Source organism: Diplotaxodon limnothrissa, linkage group LG19 (assembly GCF_057381915.1).
Source record: "Diplotaxodon limnothrissa isolate DT_005_m linkage group LG19, D_limnothrissa_male_GT1.1, whole genome shotgun sequence".
In the NCBI taxonomy this organism is placed as follows: Eukaryota; Metazoa; Chordata; class Actinopteri; order Cichliformes; family Cichlidae; genus Diplotaxodon; species Diplotaxodon limnothrissa.
In genome coordinates, this window is record NC_140614.1 from 31,533,119 (window position 1) to 31,556,481 (window position 23,363).

At 42.3% G+C, this 23,363-nt stretch overlaps 1 protein-coding gene across 1 annotated transcript; it reads left to right on the forward strand.

Moving 5' to 3' along the window:
• The first annotated feature begins 375 nt into the window (after positions 1–375).
• LOC146612569 (G patch domain-containing protein 2-like) lies at positions 376–23,055 on the forward strand. The gene is made up of 10 exons (XM_085342672.1): positions 376–420; positions 2,364–3,011; positions 8,272–8,333; positions 8,909–9,067; positions 9,384–9,463; positions 9,559–9,623; positions 9,715–9,754; positions 9,852–9,943; positions 15,055–15,140; positions 22,501–23,055. Exons 2-10 carry the CDS (start codon positions 2,368–2,370, stop codon positions 22,644–22,646), a joined length of 1,374 nt encoding a protein of 457 aa, XP_085198798.1. The 5' UTR covers positions 376–420; positions 2,364–2,367; the 3' UTR covers positions 22,647–23,055.
• Positions 23,056–23,363: the final 308 nt, after the last annotated feature.

The window sequence follows — 23,363 nt, forward strand, 5'->3', positions numbered from 1 at the left end:
ATGATCTAAACTGAATGGGACTTTCTCAGGTACTTCACTAACTAAATAAGCATAAGCTCGTTCTAATTGCCCCTTATGACCGTCAGCATGCAGTTCCCCTACAGACCTCCTTTCCTACCCCCACAACTTTTTGTAAACGCTGATGGAAGAAAACTTGCACATTTTATTATTATTTTATTATTGCACATTATCTTCCACACCAGCACTCCGTCGGTTTCCTGAAGTGATGCCATAGTGACCAGACGCTGGTGTTATCTGCCTTGCAGGCTGTATTTCGGCAGCACTGTGCAGTGGCGCACTGTTTTTTTTTGTTTGGCGGAGTCACAGCGAGGCGGAGCCACCCGATTGGCTGGACTGCAGGGCGGAAGTGCGTCTGGTGTCCCAGCTGTGCTGAAAACAAAACAAGACAAGCTGCGACTGGTGAGTGCTCGAAACGCAGAGGGGTGTCTTCTCCCTGGCGTTAAATAGCATCCGAATAGATCCGCGGACACCGTGTCCGTGAGGCGGCCGTTGTGTTCAGCGCGTGTAAACCGCTTGTTTTGTTGTCAGCAGTGGACACAGAGATGTGTGGCTGTCCTTGCGCTGAGCTCACGTGTGAGCTGTTGTTATGTAACACAGGCTGAGCCGAGCGTGCGGATACTACAGCCAGCCTGAGCTGTTGTTGTGCTGCACTGATGTTGCACAGCTACACAGTCGCTTTTCTTTACTGCTAATAAGCCGATGATGACCTGCAAATGCTCGTAAATGCAGCGCTTTCTACACCGCTGCAATCAAACACGGAGCAATTCCGGTGATGATGAGCCCACCACGAATTTATGCTGCTAGACTTAAAGGGGGGGAAAATCAACCCAGTGATGTTTTATAGCGCTAAAGCTATTGTGGATTTACTTTGTGATTGTTGCGAGGAGGTGGTGGGTTCCTTTCTTTGTTTGTGTTTTTTGTCCCATGTCTTTAAAAATGTGGTTATGACTGCTACTTGGGTCTACTGAAATGGACCTCAGTCATCATGCCTGAGATGGTTGGGGAGGTATAGTTCATAATGCTGCTGATACACAAACAGGTAACAAATTACTAGAAACACATATAACTGCATTATTAAGTCCCTCCGGAGCGGTTTCACTTTGCAACTCATTCTCCAAATGAAGCCACAAACCATTCTTTCAATAGATACTTCCATATTTGGCAATTTAATGGTGCTCTCGTGACTGCAGGGTTTGGCACATCATTTATGTCTTCCTCAAACCATAAGAGAACCCGCCCATAAAGAAAGAAAGCAATTTTGTATTGATTTGCAGGGACAGGTGGACCCCAGCTGTCCTAGCAGAATGCCCACTGCTGCACTAATGATTACATAATTATAAGAGTAGAAATATATGAAATAAAAAGGGAACAATGGCGTGTCGTTTAGTGGCAAGTCCAGCAAAGTAACAACCTGCAAATACACTATTTCCATTAGACTTTCCCAATGAATGGTTTGACTTGTTGTTTTCTTTACACCTTGAATATTTACACTCACGGGCACTTTATTAGGAACATCTTGGTAGTCCTGGATTGGACACCCTTTTGTTTTCAAAACTGCCTTCATTTTTCATGGCACAGGTTCACCCAGGTGTGCTGTGGTGTTTAAACAATAAAAGCTACTGAGGGGCCCAAAGTGTGCCAAGAAAATCCTCCACACCTTTACACCACCAGCAGTGGTCTAAGTGTTTGATTTGATTTCAAATGTTGCAGGAAAAATGGGCAATCATGAGACCAGACAACATTTTTCCAGTTTTCTACTTTTCAGTTTTGGTGACCTTGTATGAACTGTAGTCTTAGTATCCTGTTCTTAGCTAACAGCAGTGTCATCCAGTGTGGTTTCTGCAGATTCATTCAGAGATGCTCTTCTACACATCTTGGTTGTAATGAGTAGTTATTTAAAGTTTCTGTTGCTTTTTTATCAGCTCAAAGTCAGTCTACCCATTCTCCTCTGGCATCATAACCCATTCCTTAGAGATGGTTGTGAGAAAATCCCAGTAGATCAGCACTTTCTGAAATACTGGGACCAGTCGATGTGACTGCATTTAAAGTCACTGAAGTCACATTTCTTACCCTTTCTGATGCTCAGTTAAAACTTCAACAGGAATACATCTACATGCCTAAATGTACTGTGTGATTGGCTGATTAGATATTTGCATTAACAAGAGGTTTGGCATGTGTGCCTGCTGGCCAGCGAGTGAAGATGCTGATAATCAATTAGAAAAGTACATCGGACGTTTCTGTTGTTTCATATAAACCTCTAGCCTGCGCTTTAAACCTGCAATTTAACATGACAAGTCATCCAAAGAGTTTAACTGGTCACTAACATTTCCATTCTTTTCCAGCACCATGATGGATGAGCTGGTGCAGGACCTGGTATCTGCACTGGAGCAGACCTCAGAACAGAATAAGCTAGGAGAGCTGTGGGAGGAAATGGTACTGAGTCCTCTGCAGCAACGCCGTCAGATCCGCCGTCGCAGAGGCCGTAAGCGTTTTCGCGAGTCCACCCTCTACCCGATAGAGCACAGGCGATGCTGGATCGAGGCATCCGAGTCCAGCTTGGACGAGGCTAAAGAATACAGGGAGAACATCACTACTTCTGTGGCCAATTGCAGTGACTCTGACGATATGACCGCATCCACCCGATGGCCGTCCCTCATGAGAGGCTCAGTCAGGGCGAGGCAGTCCTCCTGGCCAGAGTCCGACTCCTTCACTGAGAATAACCCCGGACGTCCACTCAGGAGGCGGAGGAAAGTTAAACGCATGACCTCAAATGTAACCGTCAGACTGCAGTCCACTTTAAAAGGTTCTGGCTTGGACAGGAAACAGAGGAATAGGCCTTCTAAGGTGCGGCATCTGTCAGGATCAAAGAAGCGGTCTGGTGGTTGGATGGGAGCAGACAGAAAGACTGAAAGAGCCAGACTGATGGGAAAGGAGTGCTGGGAGAGAAAGAAAGAGCACAGAGATGCTGCAGACGAGAACATGTCTGATGGGTAATTTTTTACATTTTCTTCTTTCTTTGAGGTAAACCCAACTTTTGGCCTCCTCAACCCAACATTAAGAGTCGTATTAAGCACTTTGGACTCATTAATTGTGAAAAATAACATTTTCAGCTTTTCGAACCCAACATTTAATTTACAGTTGTGCAGCGAGCAAAATGTTAACCCTGCCCTTGTTTAAAGAGTCTCAATTTAAATCATGCTGAAAAAGAAGCTCAAAACTCTAAAAGCCCCTTTTACCCTTTAAACTGAAAGTTACCAAGGCAGTTAAACCCATAACATAAAAGTCATGGGCATAACTACTATCAGACAGAAGCAATTAAACAAGGCGACATTTAGGATGATCTATAATGCCTGTCTCCATCTAGCCAGTTGTCAATATTCAGCATGTCCTCAACTAAACCGAAAAAAATGTATCACAATCATGCCACTCCGCTTTAAAGTATTGAGTTGACATTAAAAATGAATGATAGAGTCTCTTCATCCTCATCTCGTATAGCTGAAATGATCATCAGGGAGGGATCTTTGATAGTTATGCCTCCGGGCATCTGCCAGCTCATTATTTTCTTTCAAGAAATATTGTCACAAATAAATGAGTGACTTGGCGTGGTATTGATTTGTTTTGAAATGAATTCCTGTCTTGGGCTGGGTAATTAAAGCTGTGCCTGTCCCACAGTCCCAGAGTGCACCGTCTTGTGCGCATTTTATTTAGCAAAACTAAATGTGGCTGTAACTGGCAGCAGAGAGGGACATTATATTACTACAGTAAAGAAAACATTACCATATGTTGCTTTAGCTTAAGCCCAAAAACTACCAATGACCTCAATTTAAGTTTCATTCACCGCTCTCTGTTAAATATACACATTTAATAGTACTGTGTGTTGAGAAGTAAATAAAACAATTAGATTATTTCTCCTTGTTTTGTACATTTAAGAGGCGTTAACATGTACAGAGGTAGTTTTTGTATCTATAAATGCACCTATGCATCTGTAAATTTCTTTGCATTAGATTTTTATATATGCTTCAACTTAATTCCATATTACATTATGGTTATTTATCTTGCAGTAGTAGGTACTATACATCCATATATCATATATAACATGTTCGTTTTCAGAGAGGTCGTGCCACTTATGATCCAAACTCTAAGCCTTTATAAGATGTAACTGAGTAGGTCATTAAGAACTGAAAGCATCCCCATGCAGATGCCCTGCTATAAAAGCCCAGTGTGTAACATGTTTGTTTTTACTGGGTTTTAACATGCGAGTCTGCAAGGATTGATTTGCTTTTGGACTGAGCCTCTAGTGGCCACTAGGGGGACTGCAGTTTTAGGTCCTTACAAAGTGGCTTCACTTTTCAGGCCCCAAGGTTGCTTTTTTTTTTACTTTGAAGATCATAGTTGCACAAACTAAACAAGGTGACACCTGAAAAACTGCTTGTGATTATAGCTAAAATGAGATAGTCTCTTAGTACCCCTAAACAAAATGGTACAAGGCTATGAAAGCCTAGTTTGTTTAATGACTGATTTTTACTCTAATAGATGCACGTCTTCAGTATCTAGGCAGTGGTGCATGTCGGTGGCATTTATTTGTCATAATAGAAGTGTTTTTTGAGTACACCATGTCGTGCTCGGACTTCTGAATTTTAACATTTGAATACAATAGCAGAGAGTAGAGAGTATTCAGGAAGCAGATTCAGACACGGACCTTGACTCAGGAGGCAGTAGCTGATATACACACACCCTATCCCATTTCTGTACATTATAGTCATTGGGTTGTCAGGGATATAATCTACAATACAGTTACAGTTATAATACACAAATGGTTCTCAGTGCTGGTCAGATACACAGGAACAGAGTCGGTTTTTTGAAGCGTCGTACATCCTGTTTACCATTTCTAATGCCATCCAGTGGACTTTCATAACATATTTCCTTTGCTGATCTCATTGTCTGTTGATCACATAAAACATGTGTGAAGAAGACATTTGAGGGAACCCATAATGGGACGGAGAGAAGGCTTTACATCTTCAGGTTTAATTTGTGCTGACCTCCCTAGCCCCTAAACGGTACTTGTTTTCTTACTTTATGGAAAAATCAATAGCCGTTCTGACAGAAAACAGCTCCGGAGAAGAAATAAATGGGAGCACCATGGCACGCTGTCAATCATTTCTCACTTGCACAACGCCACCACTGTTGATTGCTGCTCAGTAGACTGCCACACTGTACTGAGGGCTGAACAATCTAATGGTTAAGTCCTGGCAGAGGCAAAAGGATATGAACAAATGGCAGCGGTGATGAGGGGTTGACAGTGGTACAGCGGCTATATTTATGCTCTGAGAGTGTACGGTCCATTTGATGTCAGACACTCATGACATTCTTGTAATGTCTTTTGAGTCACTTGGACTTTTTTCTTCTTTCAGTTTTGATTCATTCCTTTAACCTTTTTCATTTGGAGCCTCTGGTCTTCTAAGATCTCCCTCATCTCAAGGTCACTCGGCTTGTGTGCACACCGAGCAGGGCTTTGCCTTCAGCCACCCAAGTGCAAGGAGAGCAGATGTTGGTAGCTCCAGTTGGGCTCCACATCCTTGATTAGACGTGGCTCAGCCTGCTGGCAGTGAGGCCACCTGGCACCCAGGCTGTCCCAGCAAGCAGGCCTCACCTGTGGGTAGTTGCTGTCCCGGGCTCGGCCTTGGTCTCCAGCTGTGTGCTGCTTCTGGTGTTGTTGATTTCATCCCTGGCATCAAAAGCAAACAAAATCTACTGTGGGCACTTCTCTCTTACTGATATCATTTACATTTTAAAAACTCAGTGAGGAGGGCTTTTTTTTGGGGGGGGGGGGCAGCACGGCATCTGCAGAAGTTAATTTTCATAAATCTCTGAGACTAATCCAATTACTGCAGCTCAGGGAGGGTGGGATAACCTTATAATCAGACACCCATGGAAGAGGGCATGGATTTGGGTTGGGGCGGCTTGTTTGAAGAGCCCACAGATCCATTGTTATCAGCACTTTGCCCCCCTCCGACTCTGCCTCTTCTTTATTCCTCTGCAGAATGAGCCCAGGCTCAATAAATGGCGGCTTGCCTGTAATCTCTGTGCAAACTGGTCTGCCTCTCCCAGGAGCTGAGGATTATAGCCTAATGATTAGTGCTCATCTGGATACTGTGTTTTGCTTCAACTCTTTGGATTGTAATAAGACAATACAGCTGTGAGGGAAGCTAAGTCCATTTCTAAGTGCTGGAATGCAGTTTTTTAATTTCGTTTTGCCCTTGTCTTTGTTTTTTCTGGGCATATTTATTCTAATTATGGTATTTATTACAGAAAAGTATTGTTACATTTGATCAGATAAGCTGCAGTTTCATGGAAGGATTTTCTTGCTGCATGCAGCGAGACAAAACCAAGTTTGCTCAAAACGTTTGTCAACTTTTCTCAACAAAGGTCAAAGAAGAAAGAAGAGGTGTTTCTTTTGGTCCCAAGAAAAATGGGGACCTCAATTATTTATAACATTAATTAGAGTACTTAATGGAAACGGTCTCACATCGGCCCTATGCTGCTTCAAGCGACATCACATTACACCTTTAATACGGATAAATACTTAATGGGAGTCTCTAATTAATTGTTTATACTTGTGATTCTTTTTCAAACTTTGCACAAAATCCCACAATATGAAGCAAAACAGATTTCTTATTTGAAAATGGGAAAGAACATCCTGAGAAATTCCTGTGAAAGGTAATAGACCAGAGCATAAAAGGGGGGTGGGGGGGGAATGCAGGTGTTGGCTGTTGTAGAGCTTTAGGCAGTGTCCTCCTCTGATGTTGTGTGCTCCAGATGCCAGCTGATATGTCCAGAGGTGGGGTACAGCTGAGGAGAGGCCGGGGGAATCGGTGAGGAGAGAAGGTTGAAGGGGAGGGACGGTTTAGGACTGCTGGGTTAGGGCAGACATCTTCCAGATTCTCTGGAGAGGCCTGTTCCCTCTCACATCTGCTTCCTGTGGATGTTAGGGAAGAAGCTGCAGGACCATCTGGCTAGGGAGGCAGGCAGGCAGACAGGCTGGATGGGCATTTTCCTGATCCTGTCATCACTGACAGGCTTCTGCAATATGGCAAAGCACCATATCAGCGCATATCCGACCCTCCAGCTCTCTCCTACAAGCAAGGTCAGCGTTGATAAACAGGAAGCAAAATGCAAGCTGGTCAAGAGAATTAAGCGCCTTTTCTTTCAAAAAGTTGCATGAATACCAATTTGACTAATTAAATGGATAAACCAGTGTGTGGCGCTCAAGCTGATGATGATATATCAAATATATGCCAAAATATATATTTCCTTTAAAAAAAGTGGTCAAACAGAAGCTAATTAAAACAATTAGTACTGTGGCTGTTGGAAACTGGTGTGTGTGTGTTAGAAACCAGTCACCCAGGCTTACTGGTATTCAGAACAGTACATGCAGCGTGTAGTTAATCAATAAACCCATGTGCTACATGTATTTAAAAACAACGGCAGAAAAAATGGCCTCTTTCTTCATCTCTTACTGCTCCTTCCTCATCCTCTGACCTTGAACTGTCTGGAAGTCCCAGTTTGAGGAGGATGAAATGTGAAAAAGAAAGAAAAGCCACAGTTATTTGGGTGAGGGGCAGGGGGCACAGAGGGTGTGGAGGGAGCGTAACGGGGGTTGCCCCGAGGACGTGGGGAGGACCGGCAACGGAGCGGTCTGTGCAGAGGCAGCCCACGCAGCAGATGTCGGCCAGTTGTCGAGGCGGCACGTCTGTGGGTCGATCCGCGTGTGGGGCACACCCAGAGGGAGGGGCGGACAGGGGAATGCGTTTCGCTCTCCTGTCATCCTCCACAACGCAGGCCAGATTAGATTGGAGCTGACAGCGGAGGATATTCAATTAGATTGTTCATGTCACTCAGTGGCTTCGATCAGAGTCTCTCCTGATGCCTTTGTGTTTGCTATCACAACAAGGGAGATCACAGCACGCTCTGTCTCTTTGTGTCATTTCCATTTATATCGACCTCTAGATCCAGACTTCTTCATTATTTCTATTATTGAATGTTGCATGTTAGATACTGACATTACAGGAGATAGCCATTTTTGGATTTTCATTGTTCACTTTTCAGATGCTATAGCATTGCCTGACCTAAAGAATCTACGAGGTGACAAATCAAAGTGGAGTTCCCGATCCTCAGATTTTTATTGATATTGACGTTAAAGAAGGAGTTTCAATGGGAATCATTCACATGTGATGTTTTTTCTCTTTGCAGGGAAACCAGCAGCACATGCAGCAGCGACCCTGGTCTGTTCACCAATGATGAAGGAGGACAAGGTATTAAGAGACAAATATGTATTATTAACATGGATTCAAACTAGAACGATGACGAGCTGTCATATTTGGACAATACCCTGCTCGGCTATGAGGGAATGCTGGGGCTAGAGAAGGCGGTTTAGATACAATGGGCCGGTTGCTGGGCACCCAGGCGACTCTAATAAGACGTTGTCATGTCGTGTTAATGAGCGCCGAAGCCTTTGCTAATCTCATTAGCCGTGGTGGGGCCAGGCGGCCTCTGATTTAACAGTTGTCACTACACCTTGACTGTGAGAGGCATGGTTCCTGTGTACGCTTTGCTGAGTGACAGGTCTGAGAAGAGCTCGCCGTCTGGGGAAAAGCCCGGTGCTGTCTGGTAATGCGTAGTTAAAGGAGTAGTTCACCCCGCAGCTTGTAGGATGCTAAAAATGTGCAGTGACTTAGCTTCTCTCAGACATCAACACAGCGTTAAATGAGAGTTATTGTAGCTTATGTCTAATATTTACTTAATGTTTTCAACAAACTGCTTGACAATCTTCATTATTGTCAGAGTGATTTGCTAACTGATGGAAGATCTTCCCTTCCCCTCTGTGCAGGTGATGACGAACAGAGTGACTGGTTCTTCGAGGGGGATTGTGGAGTTGGGACGGGTGTGGCTGGCCTGCTGCCCAGCTGGGACTCTGACAGCCAGCTTCCCCTTGAGGACAACCATTCCTCAGCCGCCTTTCTGCAACCTGCACGACTCTCTGACCGAGGTTGCAAAGAGCAATTCTGTCTTCTAGATATAGTATTAGATTTTGAAACGCTCGAGTCTGCATCTTTATCACTGCAATAAAGCGCTGTTGAATATTTGACTGGTACCACGTCAGTATGTAGCGTTGGTCCGCAAATCACTACCTTGGCTTACAGGAGACACTTGAGTTGTCCTATAAATTCTTTTGCTTGTTTAAAAAAAGAAGAATGCTATAAAATCAGAATTTTTGATTATATTGTTAGTGTAACCAATTCAGTTTTTCCTTTATTCATGTTTTTGCTAAACCATAAAGTGTTGTTTTTTTTGTGCCATTGCAGGGTATCATTCACGTCTTAAACGACTGGCTGGCTCTGCTGCATGCTGCGTCAGGAGGGATAGGAGGCGGCCTCCCAGCAAGGTTAAAGAAAGCTTGAATTTCCCTCTTCAATAATTACCGTTGCACAGTTTTCGTGTTTTGTTTCTTATTGTACATCTTTGATTCGTTTTTCATAGGCCAGCAGCATGCCAGTGTTTGTAGAGCGACTGAGACACTTTTCCCAGGATCCTTACCAAAGAGAGTACGAAAGTTTTTAAAACTATCTTAGAAACATAACTCTTAGACATCAACTGTATTTGTTTCCATGATCGTTTTTTCTTTATCTCCTCTAGCTTTTGGTTGCCTTCTGTTGGAAAACGAGACCGAAGCCAGGTGTGCAAGAATAACACATTTTTTTTAGCTTTATTATGTTTGTTTTTTTTAAATAAACTGCATATTCTAAATATTATTGATTCTTTCATTTTTACAGATGAACCCTTTGTGCCCATTACCAGTGTGTCCTATTGACATGGTGCCAGAGAGCCCCCATCTCAGATGTTCCTCCTCGGTCTTCAGAAACCGGTAGTTGATGCTGTTCACACGCCTGCACCATTCAGTCCTTTTAATCAGAGCTCAATATATTGATGGGGGAGTCAATGACCAGCTCACTTAAGTGAATCAGTTACAGAGCGTTAATTGGAGTGATTTCTGTTCAGATGAGACTCTGTGTGTTAACCTTCTCCTTCCTTATTAAAATGACCGTGTGTGTGTGTGTGTGTGTGTGTGTGCGTGCGTGCGTGCGCGTGCGTGCGTGTGTGTGTGCGTGTGTGTGTGTGTGTGTGTGTGTCAGGAAACAACTGTTTTCCCTCTTGTGCCTGACAATTCACTGAATTCATTTCATGCTTCAAAGCTGCAATATTCACATTGTAACTACTCTAGAAGGAAATTTAATCGTCATTCGATGCTTCATGTAAACTATTGGCAGTGACGTGTAGGACTCAGAGGTACACATACTGTAACTACTGTGTTTACATATATTCTTCAAATATATTACTACGTAATGCATTTGAGCCATTCCTCATTCTGTTATATTTTTCTAGAAAATGGGAAATGTGTGTAGAGATTTATTGAAACATTATGAAAATACAGTATATAAGGTAAAAACAGTCTGTACAATTCGAACACGCTTCAAAGTCAATTTTTGATGTGTGTGTGTTCAACACAGCCTGAACTCTATTAGGCAGCTTTCTGAAGACTACTTTAAGTAGTCTTCAGGAGTAGTTCTCCAGGCTTCCTGAAGGAAATTCAAAGCTCTTCTTTGGATGTTGGCTGCCTTTTGTTCTCACACTACCTCAATAATGTTGAGGTCTGGGCTCTGGGGAGGCCAATCCATGACTGATAGTTTTTCTATCCAGGTATTCTTTAACTGGATTTAAGTGTGTTTGGAATCATTGTCAAGCTGAAAAATTAAGCTGTTGCCAATCAAATGCTTTTCCAGATGGCACTGTGTGGTGGCTCAAAAAAAGGAGGACCCACTGCACATCATGCTGTTTTGTTTTGGCTGAAAGAATCTTGTGCAAAAATACAATTTATATCTTTCAAACCGTGTTATCTTTGGCAATTTCCATAGAATTGGCTACAGAAATAGGAAAAATTGTGTTTTTACAACAGGCTGCTTGTAACAAAGTGCCTAAAGAAGCAATTTAAAATGGTTTCTTTGCTAAGTTGTCTGTTATGCGTAGACAAAAAACTGGTTCATCTTTTCAAATAGGTGCATTTTTATGCTTGAATGATTCATAGGACAGTATTATTTGGCCTAACTAGCAAAAAACATTCCTTTGGAAATGGTTGGGTACAAGGACTGGACTGAAAATGAGTGAAAAAGCAGAAATCCTGGAGAAATCCTGCTTACTATATAGCTGGGCCTTTTTTCCTTTTACGCTTTGCAACAGATAACTTTTTGGCAAATGAAATGAAATTCTGGTAACTAATACTATTTTGATGATGATGATTTATATAAATAAAAAACCCGACGTAAGTATGAGAAATGTATTTGGAGGAGTTGTACTGTGTAAACCCCAAACAGATGGGGTGTGCAGTTCTATGCAGTAAACTTCAGAAATGTGGAATCTGCCCCCCAACCCAAAAAAAAAAAAAAGATTTTCATAAAATTAGGGAAAAGTAATGAACTATTAAGGTGAGAAAATAATGTTAAAGTTTAATCCCAAACAAAACATTGCCTGTTTTGGCCTAAAGTCTGAGCTAAACTTACAATAACATGCAGGTGGTGCTCTGCGTCACTTTAAATCGTTTTCAAGGTCAGCGTTTGCAAATGGAGAAATGCTACGTGTTGACATAGTTGTAATGCAGATTAATATGCTGGCATTTCTGGGACTGCACGGAAACATTTAAAAAGGTTTATCCAGGAGATGTTTGTCAAAGCATCACATCGCTCCCAGTCATCCCAGAAACTGTTGGATCTGCATGGGGGACTACTGAGAAGCCGAGCAGCCCTCTTGGCTTCGAGACTGTGGGACTCCTCATTGTATTGTTTTCACTCTGCCTATTTATGGCGCATTCTTAATTTTGTTTCACACGCACTCCTTTCCTCCCGCTCTCTTGGGTTATTTCACAGAGCGCTCCGTGGCTCCTTGATGAGGGGCAGAAACACGGCTGCTATGAAAAGCCCCCGACTTCTTAAGGCTTTCTTTCTAAACTGGCCCTTTCTTCTCCACCTGAAAGGTTCCTTCAGATTCTAGTTTAAGGCATTGTGAATACTAATTTCTCTCTATTAAAAAGCCCTCATATCCCTGCCATGCTCTCATTTGAATGACAGACTCAGGGGAGACCTCTTAATTCCTTTATAGTGGGATTCAAGACCCTTCACTTCAAAAAGTATAAATCATACTCCCAAATGAATGAGGGAGAGGGGGATTGACGAGAGGGGCTTCTGATGTGTCCCATTGGACGGCACGAGCTGAATCCATCTCCCCAAGCTGCTCAATTCCGCTCTCCAGCGAGATGGCAGCTTTGTCCCGATGACCCAGCTTTGCACACATTGCACCCATTTGGGTACTTTAGACTTTCTCCACAATGCTCTTGCATACAAACAGTTAGAAATGTTGTTCGGCATGACAACGAGAGCCGTCGCTCGTGGCCGTTCTCGACAAACTTTAGACAAACCGTCAGTTTGTGATTCGCATAATTTGTTTTGTAACTCTCACCTGTGTTATAAGTTTCCAGCGCTCAGCCCCCATACCGCACGCGTGACTTTTCTTTGTTTAGACACCCTTGAGAGAAAGTGAATTCTCCGTGGCCAGAGTTTGAGCATTTAATCTTGTGCTGTATTGTTGGGATGATATTGTGATTTTTGTTGTACGCAAGCCGACAGCAGCAATCACACATTTGATATTAAGTGATAAAGGCTGCGTAAGGTTGCATGCCATTTATCCTCGCATCTGCGCGTGAATGGGCGCAATGCTTTGTGGGATTTTGGCTGTAATGCTCTGAGCCGCGTTAAAATGCACAACCATCTCCCACCTGAGCCAGGCGGCAGCAGCTTTTATCTATTGACTTATTTATTCCTAAATGACACTTGTGCTGTGAGATAAATCATAGTCTTATGCCATCCCTATCCCAGTTTTCTTTTTAATTGTGAGATCACAGTGTCAGCAGTTAGTATATTGGTGTGAGTGGCCTATTGATTATTGATTTGGAGCTATTGATTATGTTCCCTGGAGACCCTAATCCTTTCTGATTCATTTGAATGCCTCTATTAATCTTGAGATCCTGCTCACACCTGAAGCGCCATGTAACCTAATGAAAATAGATGGCCATTTTGTAACAGCGGCCTTTCACTCCTCTTTTGATTTATTATTTTTAATTGATATATTTGCTTTTGGATGTGGGCGCCAAAATTACAATTGACCCTGTGTCAGTGCTGTTTTACCCCGCTCTCTTAGAGACTGCACTGCATTTAAAAGTGTCTCATGTGACCTGAAAAAAATCTATTTTGGACACTTTTTCCCCCTCAGTGTCCTTGTGGTAGAATTTAGTAGTTGCCGACCATCTCTGTTACTTTGTACTTGTTTTCTCTTTGCTCATTACCTCTGAGTCAATCTTTGCTTTCTCATTACAGTTTCAGTAAATGTAGGCCGTCATCTGTCAAGCTGTTAAAGCTGATGAAGAAACAGATGTTAAATAATAACACTGTTGTGCTTTTTTTAAGCATTTCTCTCAGTTTTGCAGTGAGCCATGTAAAAGGCTTATACAAAGCCTTTGGTTTCTGCTCTGAGATGAATGGTAGTGTTTTTCCTTGGTTAATGAGGCAGCTGATGGTATTCTCATGTTTGATTAGTATTGTGCTGAGTGGCTCACTGGGCCCCTGGCGGACTAGAAGTGACTCTGCATCTTAGCTCTCTGTAACGCCGGGGTGGGCGGGCGGGCGCTTGAGGAGGGGGCCAACATGTCTCGGCCTCAGCGCGAGGAGAAAAGAGATGGAGGGATGGACCACCACACATTAAGACCAAATGCATCAGGGTATTACTTTTAATACCGCGGGCGTGCCTTGTGAAATAATGCGACGTTTAAATGTGGATCGATTTTAGAATTAAAAAGTTAGTTTGCAAAGATTTACTGTGAGGAGTTCAATGCCTGAGCTCTTTATCAGGGGCGCAAATGGCTGGTTATGTGCTGTCCGACAGAGGTACGATTGAGGGATCGATAGGCGCGTGATTTACTAACTGGAGTACAGGTAATCAATAAGTATAAAAGTAAATGAAATATGCATTACTGGGATTTTATTAGAGAGGGGTAGCAGGGAGAGAATAACGGTCAGGCCATTTATTTTTATATCTATTGATTATACAACATAGAGACTTCGCTCAAAGCATGCTCCGCACAGCTCTCAACGCCCAGCGCCTGCACACCCGTCATGTGATTTATGGGTGCTGAGGTCATGGAACAGGCCGCAGTTAAAAGGCTGGTCTGACGGGGCCTCATTGTAGCATGTGCCTGTTAGGGTTGAGCTTTAGGTAGCCACAGTCTTGGTTTGTACCAGCTAAAAAAGAGAGAGAGATCTTTTATGCATCCTTGTTGTTGAGCTGCCATGAATTCATTTTTACATTTTTATCCATATTTTCATAAAGGATGCTTATCATTCTTTATGGTGCTAAATTAGCTCAAATATTTAAGTCTGTCAGCGTCTCTTATCAGGGTTCACTCATCCTCTCTCTGCTCTACACAAACACTCGCACTGCCCTGATCACATCAGCTGCTGCCAACCCCCTTGTGATGGAACAGACCTTGACCTTAACTTTACATCTCAGAAGTCAGGGCTATTAAGCTCATGGGGGAGCTTTTCCTATTTCAGGGCCCCTGACATATGACACACAGGAGGCACAGAGCAGGTGTAATTTGTTTATGTGAACTCTGCGATGACTCGGGCGCTCGCACCCCAGCATCTCACATTATTCTTGTGAAAATATACATTAATGAAGAAAAATTAACACACGGCAAAGTTGTATTGAGGTGAAACGCGAAGCTGCAGCGTTTGCAAATGTGCAGCGGTTGCATTTATCGACTTTTGCGAAACTATTAAATTTCTTCATGTTTATGTGTTTATTCTAGGTCGGAGCTGCATCATAATATTGTGAGTAATGTGTTGTTTTTTTCCCTCTCTGTGTCTCACTCAGACAGACTAGTTTCACTCCAGGACTGCTGTTCACAGGAGACGTGAGGAAGCGGAGGGAAACCGAAGCTGTGTCCATCACTTCATCAGGTAACACTCTCCACCCCAGTTTAGCACGTGACACAGCTCAGAGAATGAGGTAAAAGTATCATGTTTGAATTGCAAAAACTTTATACCTTTGCGTTTTGTTTGTTTTTTAGCCATGCTGCGAGTAAAGCTACTTCGATGTCACTGCACCTCAATAATGAACTCTAATTACTTAATTGATGCCCTCACTTTTCCTCCAGTTCCAAAAAGATTTGTTTAAATTTAGTGAATGATTCAGGAGTTAAATGTAGCATTCAAAATGGTGATAGGTGATTTTTTAACTATTTTCCTTTCTATAACACCTTTAGTTTGTAAGTTTTGCCTCTGTATAAAACCATGGTAGATTTTCTTTTATACAGTCAGTATGTAACATATATGGTTGAAGTCCGTTTTAATAGGAATTAGAGCCATTTTTACCCCTCAGCTGTAAAAGGCTGATGGGGTATAGCCATCATGCTGCTGGGCGGGCGAGTCGGGGGTGTGGACACCTAAGTTTGTAAATGCGATACCTCGAGAATGAGGTGACATAGGAGCTCCAAATACAATAGACGTAGCTCCTAAAAATGTCAGACCTCAGTTTGAATCTCAGTGACCTTGGCCTCAAGTTTAAGGTTGGAGGTCAAGATTTCTGGAATTTTCAAGTTGATACCACAAGTGCATTTACTAAATACTCTGGATGATTTTGAATCTTCAAGGTCACAGTAACATTTTCTAAAAATCTTCTGAATATGATCACTTGAGAACAAGATGATGCTGGATTTTGAAATTGATGCCATGGGTATCTATTTTCATGCATAGTCCCTCATTTTCAGAGGCTTTCAGACTATTTGTACAATTACCAAGTTGTTTCATGGCCAAACGAGGCATGTTCCCTTCTGTTTTTTTATGACATCTTAAGTAGATAAAAGATCTGAGGTTTATTCCAAGGGTCAGATTTACTAACATGTTGCACCAGCCAAAATTACTTTTGGTACTACAAGGAAAGTGCGGTGACAAGATTCCATGTAAGAGGTGAGAACTCAGAGATTTAAAAACAGACGTGAATGCAGAGAGACCCACAAACAAGAAGCAAAGCAGAACATCTCATTGGAGGAAACAGCATTTGGTGCTGTCTATGGTTTCTACACTTCAGGCAGTTAGTGTCTGCTGCAGCTTTTCAGCCATGCATTAAAAACAGTCCTTTAAAATTTAAAGTCATGTTAGTTTGTAGAGCTTGCAGAGAACCTCTGAATGCTTCAGCTTTAACGTGACTTTACAAGGTGAGAGCATTAAAAAGTGCATCATTGCATAGGAGTCAGATTTTCAGGGGGATAATAATACTGAGCCTGGTTCTTTTATTTCTGAAGTAATTCTGTTATTGTGTGTTATTTATGGTTTCTAAAGGAAAGTATGTTTAGAATTGCCCCAAAATCCCTCACTTGTAGGAAAAGCATTTGACAAACTTTTCATTTCAATGTGGCGGGGGGCTAATAATTTTCTCCTCATCTCTACATCTATACCCCCTTTTATATTTGACTGCATTTACTTATGTACTCATGAGCTGTGTTTTCCATGGTCACAGTTGCCTTACACTCCGAGCAGCCAGCGTTGCGTGTGTGCTTAGACCAGTGGAGCTGCCTTTTTTCATTAGACTGATGGCTCGGGGCCTTTTGTCTTTGCTGGATTGAAATCTGAATTGGTTTGTCCACCTTTTCTTCTCGCGTCCCCTCTGTGTGCTCCACTCCTGCAGCTGCTGTTTGTCATTTAAATAACAAATGCTGGTGGTTCTCTGATTTAGTGAGGGGTGCAGGCCTCTGATGTATATTAATATTGCTCCACAGTGCACTGTACCAGGGTCCATCATTCATTTGGATAAAAGAGGTGGAATTTAAAAACAGCCACTGCTTTACATGGATACAGATTGCATCCATTTATTGCAACGAGTGATGGAGGGGCCAGCGACTCCGTCCTTCACCTCCCAAGTGCTAAACTGCTTCACATAAAAGTAAAAAAAAAAAAAAAAGGACGGACCCCTGGCCCCTAAGGCCCTCTGATACTCAGCATGCGGAACGAGGAGCATACCTTGTTTGTCAAAGGTTAACAGGCCCACGGTCTACTGTAGTCATTCTTCATATGTTATTGTAATGTAATCTTTGTGTAAAAATGATCATAAAGCTTTTTTAAAAAAAATAAATATATTTATCATCTTAAATAAATATATTTATCATCTTATATGTAAAAGACAGAAGTAGAGTCCCTGATATGCACATCCCCCTCAGCCCTGTTCAGAGTGTTTTCCTGCTTCTTGAGTCTAGTGCCCCCTGTCCACCATGATTTATCATGCATCCCATGTCGTCCAATGTCAGTTTCTGCAGCTGCAACTGCTCTGTATAAATCTTTACTTTGGCAGCCTGCTGCACCATGTCTCTCCTCAGTAATCTCACCTCCCACCAGGAGATGCACATTCACCCTGACAAGCTTTCACACGCTCTGTGTAAAAATTTTTGGTTTGCTGCCGTTGTGACACGAGCGCGTATAGATTCGGTGATTTATCGAGCAGAAGCGCTGTCTGGTAAACATCTTGTTTGCATGGAAAGATTGTTTACTGCATTCAGTAAAAAGCGCAGCACGGCTCACCGTGTTGCGTTTAGTGAACACGACAGCTGAGTCTTCGAGTTAGCCAGAGGAAGTGGATTGCTGTATGTGTTAGTGGCTGATTTGAAACTCTGTAATCAGGAGTGAAAATAGTCTGCGACTGAAGGTATCCTCCAGGACTCTATAGGGAATCACTGAGGTGGTACCCAGCTGTTGCTTTGTCTTCTTTCTTTAACCTTTTAGCACCTTCACGGCAGTGCTTGAAGCCTGTTGTGGAAAAAAAAAAAGACAACAACTTATCAAGCCAGGTATCTGTTTGGATTAGATGACCACTCGATTTCTCAGCCTTAAATTGACCATTTTCTACTTTTCTCACCACCTCCATCCACCCAGAAATCCAACCGAGCCCCTACTAGATTTGGAATAAAGAAAACCTTCTTTCTGCTCTATAGGATTTGAAAAGTATTTTTAAAAAAGTGATTACAAAAATGCAAAATCAAAGTTTGCAATTATAAATGTATTAATAATTGCATTGGCTTTTATTAGCGAATTGTGCATTTTAGCACATGGCGCTCATTGATGGTGAATTAGTATGAAGAGCATGTACACGCTACACAATTGGGGGATTATTTGTGAGTCAAGAGATGAATCAAGAAGTGTAAAGATCTTGATGGAATTTAATATCCTTGGCTGGCCTGACACACAGACTAATTAATTATTGCAATTTTACTCCTCCCCTGCTGTCTCGCACAATGCCCTTCATCTTTATCTCTATAAAGTCGATGCTAGTTTAAAAAAAAGCCTTAATTTCTGTAGTGTGTTAGACGTCAGGAAGATTTTGTCTAAATAAGTGCGGTTGAAGTCAGTTTGCGCTTAACCTTGTCAGACCGCTTGTTATCTTTATATGTTGGTAAGTACCACATGTGGGTGTCCATGTGGAGGCCTGCCCCACGGTCAGCTTTGCTGCCTCTCCTCTCCCCCTCTGTCTTCATGTGTCTCCTTGCCTGAGCGAGACGGCTGCGTGACAGATCACCTGCATTGGAGGCCCGCCGTGTTCCTGCCCGGTCCGGCCCCCTCTCATTAATGCCCAGGCTGGTGCGAGGGCCGTATGGCAGCACAAGACAAATAACGCTACCACTCAGCCATCACTTCTGCTGACAGAAATGCAGCCCACCGCACTATTTCGCCCTCTCCGGCTCCACTCCACACCCTGCTCTTGTCCTTCAACCCCCCCTCCGTCTCCACCTGCACCTGCCTGCACGGCTCTACCAAACTTTCATGGCGTGCTTTTTTCTTTTTTTCAACTGTTGCTGGAGGCCCAGCTTAACACTGAAACCCACATGAGTTGATGTGCTATAACCACAAACCTGCTGCGGCTGTAACCTCTCTGATTGTTTTTCTTTTTTTGTATTCTTTCATTCTTCTGGAGGTAGATTTACCCGGCTAGACTGTCAGGTGCTTCTTGTTTGTGTGCAACCCTTCTCACCAGGAGGTCTGATTTGAACGTCCCTTTTATTTTTTCTTTTCTTTTGCAAAAAGAGCAGAGTGTGTGTGTGTGTGTGTTAGTACACGGAAGAGAGAGAGAAACACAAAGGCTAATCATTAAAGAGCTATTCAGCCCTGTTCATTTAAGTGTGGGAATCAGCAGGCCCATTACTGTCAATGTGTAATTAGCTGATTAATAAAGGGGGGAAGGGGAGTGCTCCAGGAAGGCCTGCAATGATTGTTTTTAGAGAGCATCACATGAGAGCTTATTAAGATGGTAAGATGGTTCCATTCAACTTCCCATTATCGTCCACAATAAATGTATGTACTGTAATTCTCCCATTGACTGAAAACCTTTGCATTGTAATGTCTTTATTGACCTTGATGTAAAACCAGTTGAGTGCAGGTGGTAATCTTTTATTCATCATTTTTAGATTACCTTGTAATCACATTAATACACTAAGATGCTAAACCTGTATCTCTTCACATGGTACACTTTGGATGCTATTTTTATATTATTATATGAAAAGTATAGTTGCTACAAAGACGACATGTTGTCAGCATGTTTTGGACCTCCATCGTGCACTAAATGCACTAAATGTTGTCAGTGGTGACAGCTCTGGGTTGCAAAGTTTACCATGCGCTCTTTACTGTTGAGTTAATACATTCAAAATGGGATTTGGCATTTTTTTGGTAGAAATAAGCAGGGCTTAGTAAACATGTTGATTTAGATAGTGTTAAACCTGTGTATTCTCACTGAGTACTTTAATAGGTATAGTTGTTAATATGATTTTAAATGCAAATCAGCCAATCACATGGCTGCAACTCAATGCGTTTAGGTATTAAAATGTGATCGAGATGACCTGGTTAACTTTAAACCGAGCATCAGAATAGGGAAAAAAGGTGATTTCAGTGATTTTGAATGTGGTATGGTTTTTGACATGAGTCAGGCTGGTTTGACTATTTCAGAAATATTTGTTCCCACATATCCATCTCTATGGTTCACAGAGAATTGTTAAAAACGAGAAAATATCCAGGTCAGTGGGGGGAAAATGCCTCCTCGATGGCAGACTGTTTTGAGCTAATAGGAAGGTGCCAGTAACTCAAATAATCACTTGGTTCAACCAAGGTAGCAGAAAAGCATCTCTGAATGCACAACGCTGGACCTTGAAGCTACACTGGGCGCTACTCCTGTCAGCTAAAAACAGGAAACTGAGGCAATAGTTTGCACAGGCTCACCAAAAGTGGACAATAGGAGATTGGAAAAACATTTCCTGATCTGATGAGTCTCCATTTCTCCTGCAGCATTCAGCTGATAGGGTCAGAATTTAGTGTAAACAACAACATGAAAGCATGGCGCAATCCTGCCCTGTATTAACAGTTGAGCATTGTTTAAATGCCACAGGCCACCTGAGTATTGCTGCTCACCATGCCTATCCCTTCTTGACCCCAGTGTACCCATTGTCTGATGTTTGCTTCCTGCAGGGTAACGCACAATGTCACAAAACCTCAAATCAACTCAAACTGGTTTCTTGAACATGTCCTCAAATGGCCTCAACAGTCACCAGATCTCAATCGAGTGCACCTCTGGGATGTGATGGAGTGGGAGATTTGCATCATGGATGTGCAGTCGACAAATCTGCAGCAGCTGTGTGACGCTGTCATATCAATATTTATACACAATCATACTGTGAGTTTGAACTGAAGACGAACCTAAAGTTTTTCAGCGTAAGCATTTATTATGTTGTTTTTGTAGCATTTTCAGTTAAAGACTAAATAATTGGCAAAACACTTTATTCTATTTTGTTTTTAAATTTTACCCAGTATTTATTTTTGTTCTATATCTAAAACTATATCTATAACCTACCAAAGCAGTGATTTATAAAAGGAAGCAAGATAATTTATCAGTTGATATGAAGAAAAATATTGTAGTTTTTATGCCATCTAATGGACTAGCTCATTTAATCTGAAGTAAAACTTTGAATTCAGGACTTACATTTCAGGATTTCCACATAAAAACACACATATATTAAAGATCAGAGCACTTCCTCCACCACTGCATTCAATGTAATTGGCTGAATATGAGAAACATGAAGACTGATTATTCCACCAGCAGGAATGTTCCAACTTTAAAGCGTTTTAAAATAGTAGTATTAACGTATGAAATGGTAGTTTTAAAAATATTTATTTATTTAAATGTTTGCTGATTTGATTGGAAATACAAATGTGCATACTCCTCAGCAGCAATCAGTCATCATTCCCTCAGGAAATATTAATCATTTACCTTAACCTAAACATGACCTTGACTTTGAGTTAGTATCTGGTGTGTCTTGTGCATTTTAACATACTCAGACTTAAGTGTTTCCTGCTGTTTTTTCCTATTTGTCCAGTAAGAAATCCCCTGAATTTTGATCAAGTCCTCTGACTATGTTTAACCCGAATGTTTGTGTTGAACCTCAGCAACAGTTAGTCATCATTCCCTCAAGAAATATTAATCAATTATCTTGGCTGCTGGATCAGTTTGGAGAAGAAGTCATCTGGAAAGAGCCACAAGCAGATATAAGGAGAACGAGCAAAAGCACATACCAGTGAATGCTGTAATGCCTAATCCTTTGAGACAGCCCCGAGCCACAATGTCACTTCTAGTTCCCTTGTCCTATGTTATGGGACTGCCTGGCAAATGTCTTGTGTGACCGCCGCTAACTTTTTTTTTTTTGGTGGGGAGGGTGGGCGGAGATCAGGAGAGATTTATTTATCAAAGTGAAGTAGGAAAAGCAGGAAGGCATGTTAGCGAGTGCAATTGTTTTAGAGTTCCTCTGTTTTCCACGAAAATTGGTCCCGGCTCTCTTTCTGATATTTCTCTTCACTCGCGGCGAGAAAAAAGCTTTTAAGGTGCACGAGATCAAGAGAAAATGGGATCCTTTAAAAAGGAAGGTCATCAGCGAGATGTGAAGTGTGATGAATTAAGAGTTCAGAAACACAATCAAACCACCATAAGAGAAGCACAGATAGGTTTCGTTTTTTAATAACGTCTACAGTCATATGGGGGTGAAGCGGGTTTGCCTCACGTGACCCAAAATTAATATTTAACCTATTAGAAGAGGATTGCTTCAAAGTTTTATTTCCATCTACCTAAACCAGGGAGCGATCTGTGAGTCATGTACTAAATTTAATCATTTTTGAGAGGCTTGAAACAGTGAAGGGCAATGTGATTTATTTATCTTTTTGTTTGCTCTCAGTGTTTGGTTACATGTCCAGAATATGATATGTGCTTTTCTTTTTTTTTCTCTCTCCTCCTCTGCAGCTTACAACCCTTTTTACCTGGATCACCAGAGAGAAGAGGCACAAGGGCCCGGTAACACCTCAGCCCTCGAAGCTGTGGGACCAAGCGTACCTGCTTCACAATCCTCCACTTGTGCTCAGCCTGAGAGTTTATCTTTGCTCCAGTAGGACTGAATGGGACTCGAGAAGTACCATCTGAAGTCTGGAGGAAAGTGACAAAAAGAAGCTATTGTGCCAAGGAATGAAAAAGGCTTGAACTCCTATTGCTGCACAAACTTTATAACAAAGAAGTAAAAAAATACAAAGCAAATCATTAGTCTTCAAATCAGCATGTTACTGCTAGATCCAGTCCTTCCAGGTAGTATATTAAGCATGACAAATGTTAATGCAATCAAGCCTTGTTAAGCCCTCTGCCATCTCTTCAAGGAAGAAGGCAGCTTCAAGAGGCTCCTCGTTTCATTCTAGACTCGGCAGCTCCTCCTGTTTCCAAACAGAGTTTCCAGGCCACCTGCTACCGCACAATCCAACAATTATGTCCACTCTAGTTGCACGGCATTTGTCAGCAGGAACCCTGGGAAGGATGGTCAGGTGAGGATGGGTGGGCTAAGGGAGGGGGGCAGTCTGCTCTATTCTAGTGTGGCTGTCTGAGACAGACGAGCATCACAATGTTTAGCTACCACATGCTGCTACAGGGTTCACAGAGGCGACCACCGGTAGCGAGCCGCACAAAGTACAGGCCTCCTATTAGCATGGATTTGAAAAGCTACAGTTGGTACAAAGGTGCTCATTAGCACAACACAGAGGGAGTGTAGTAGCGGTCCTCGGAGGGCCGCCTCTGTTCTCTCCAGGTTACCTTCTATATTCAAATTTTGCCCAAATGTATTT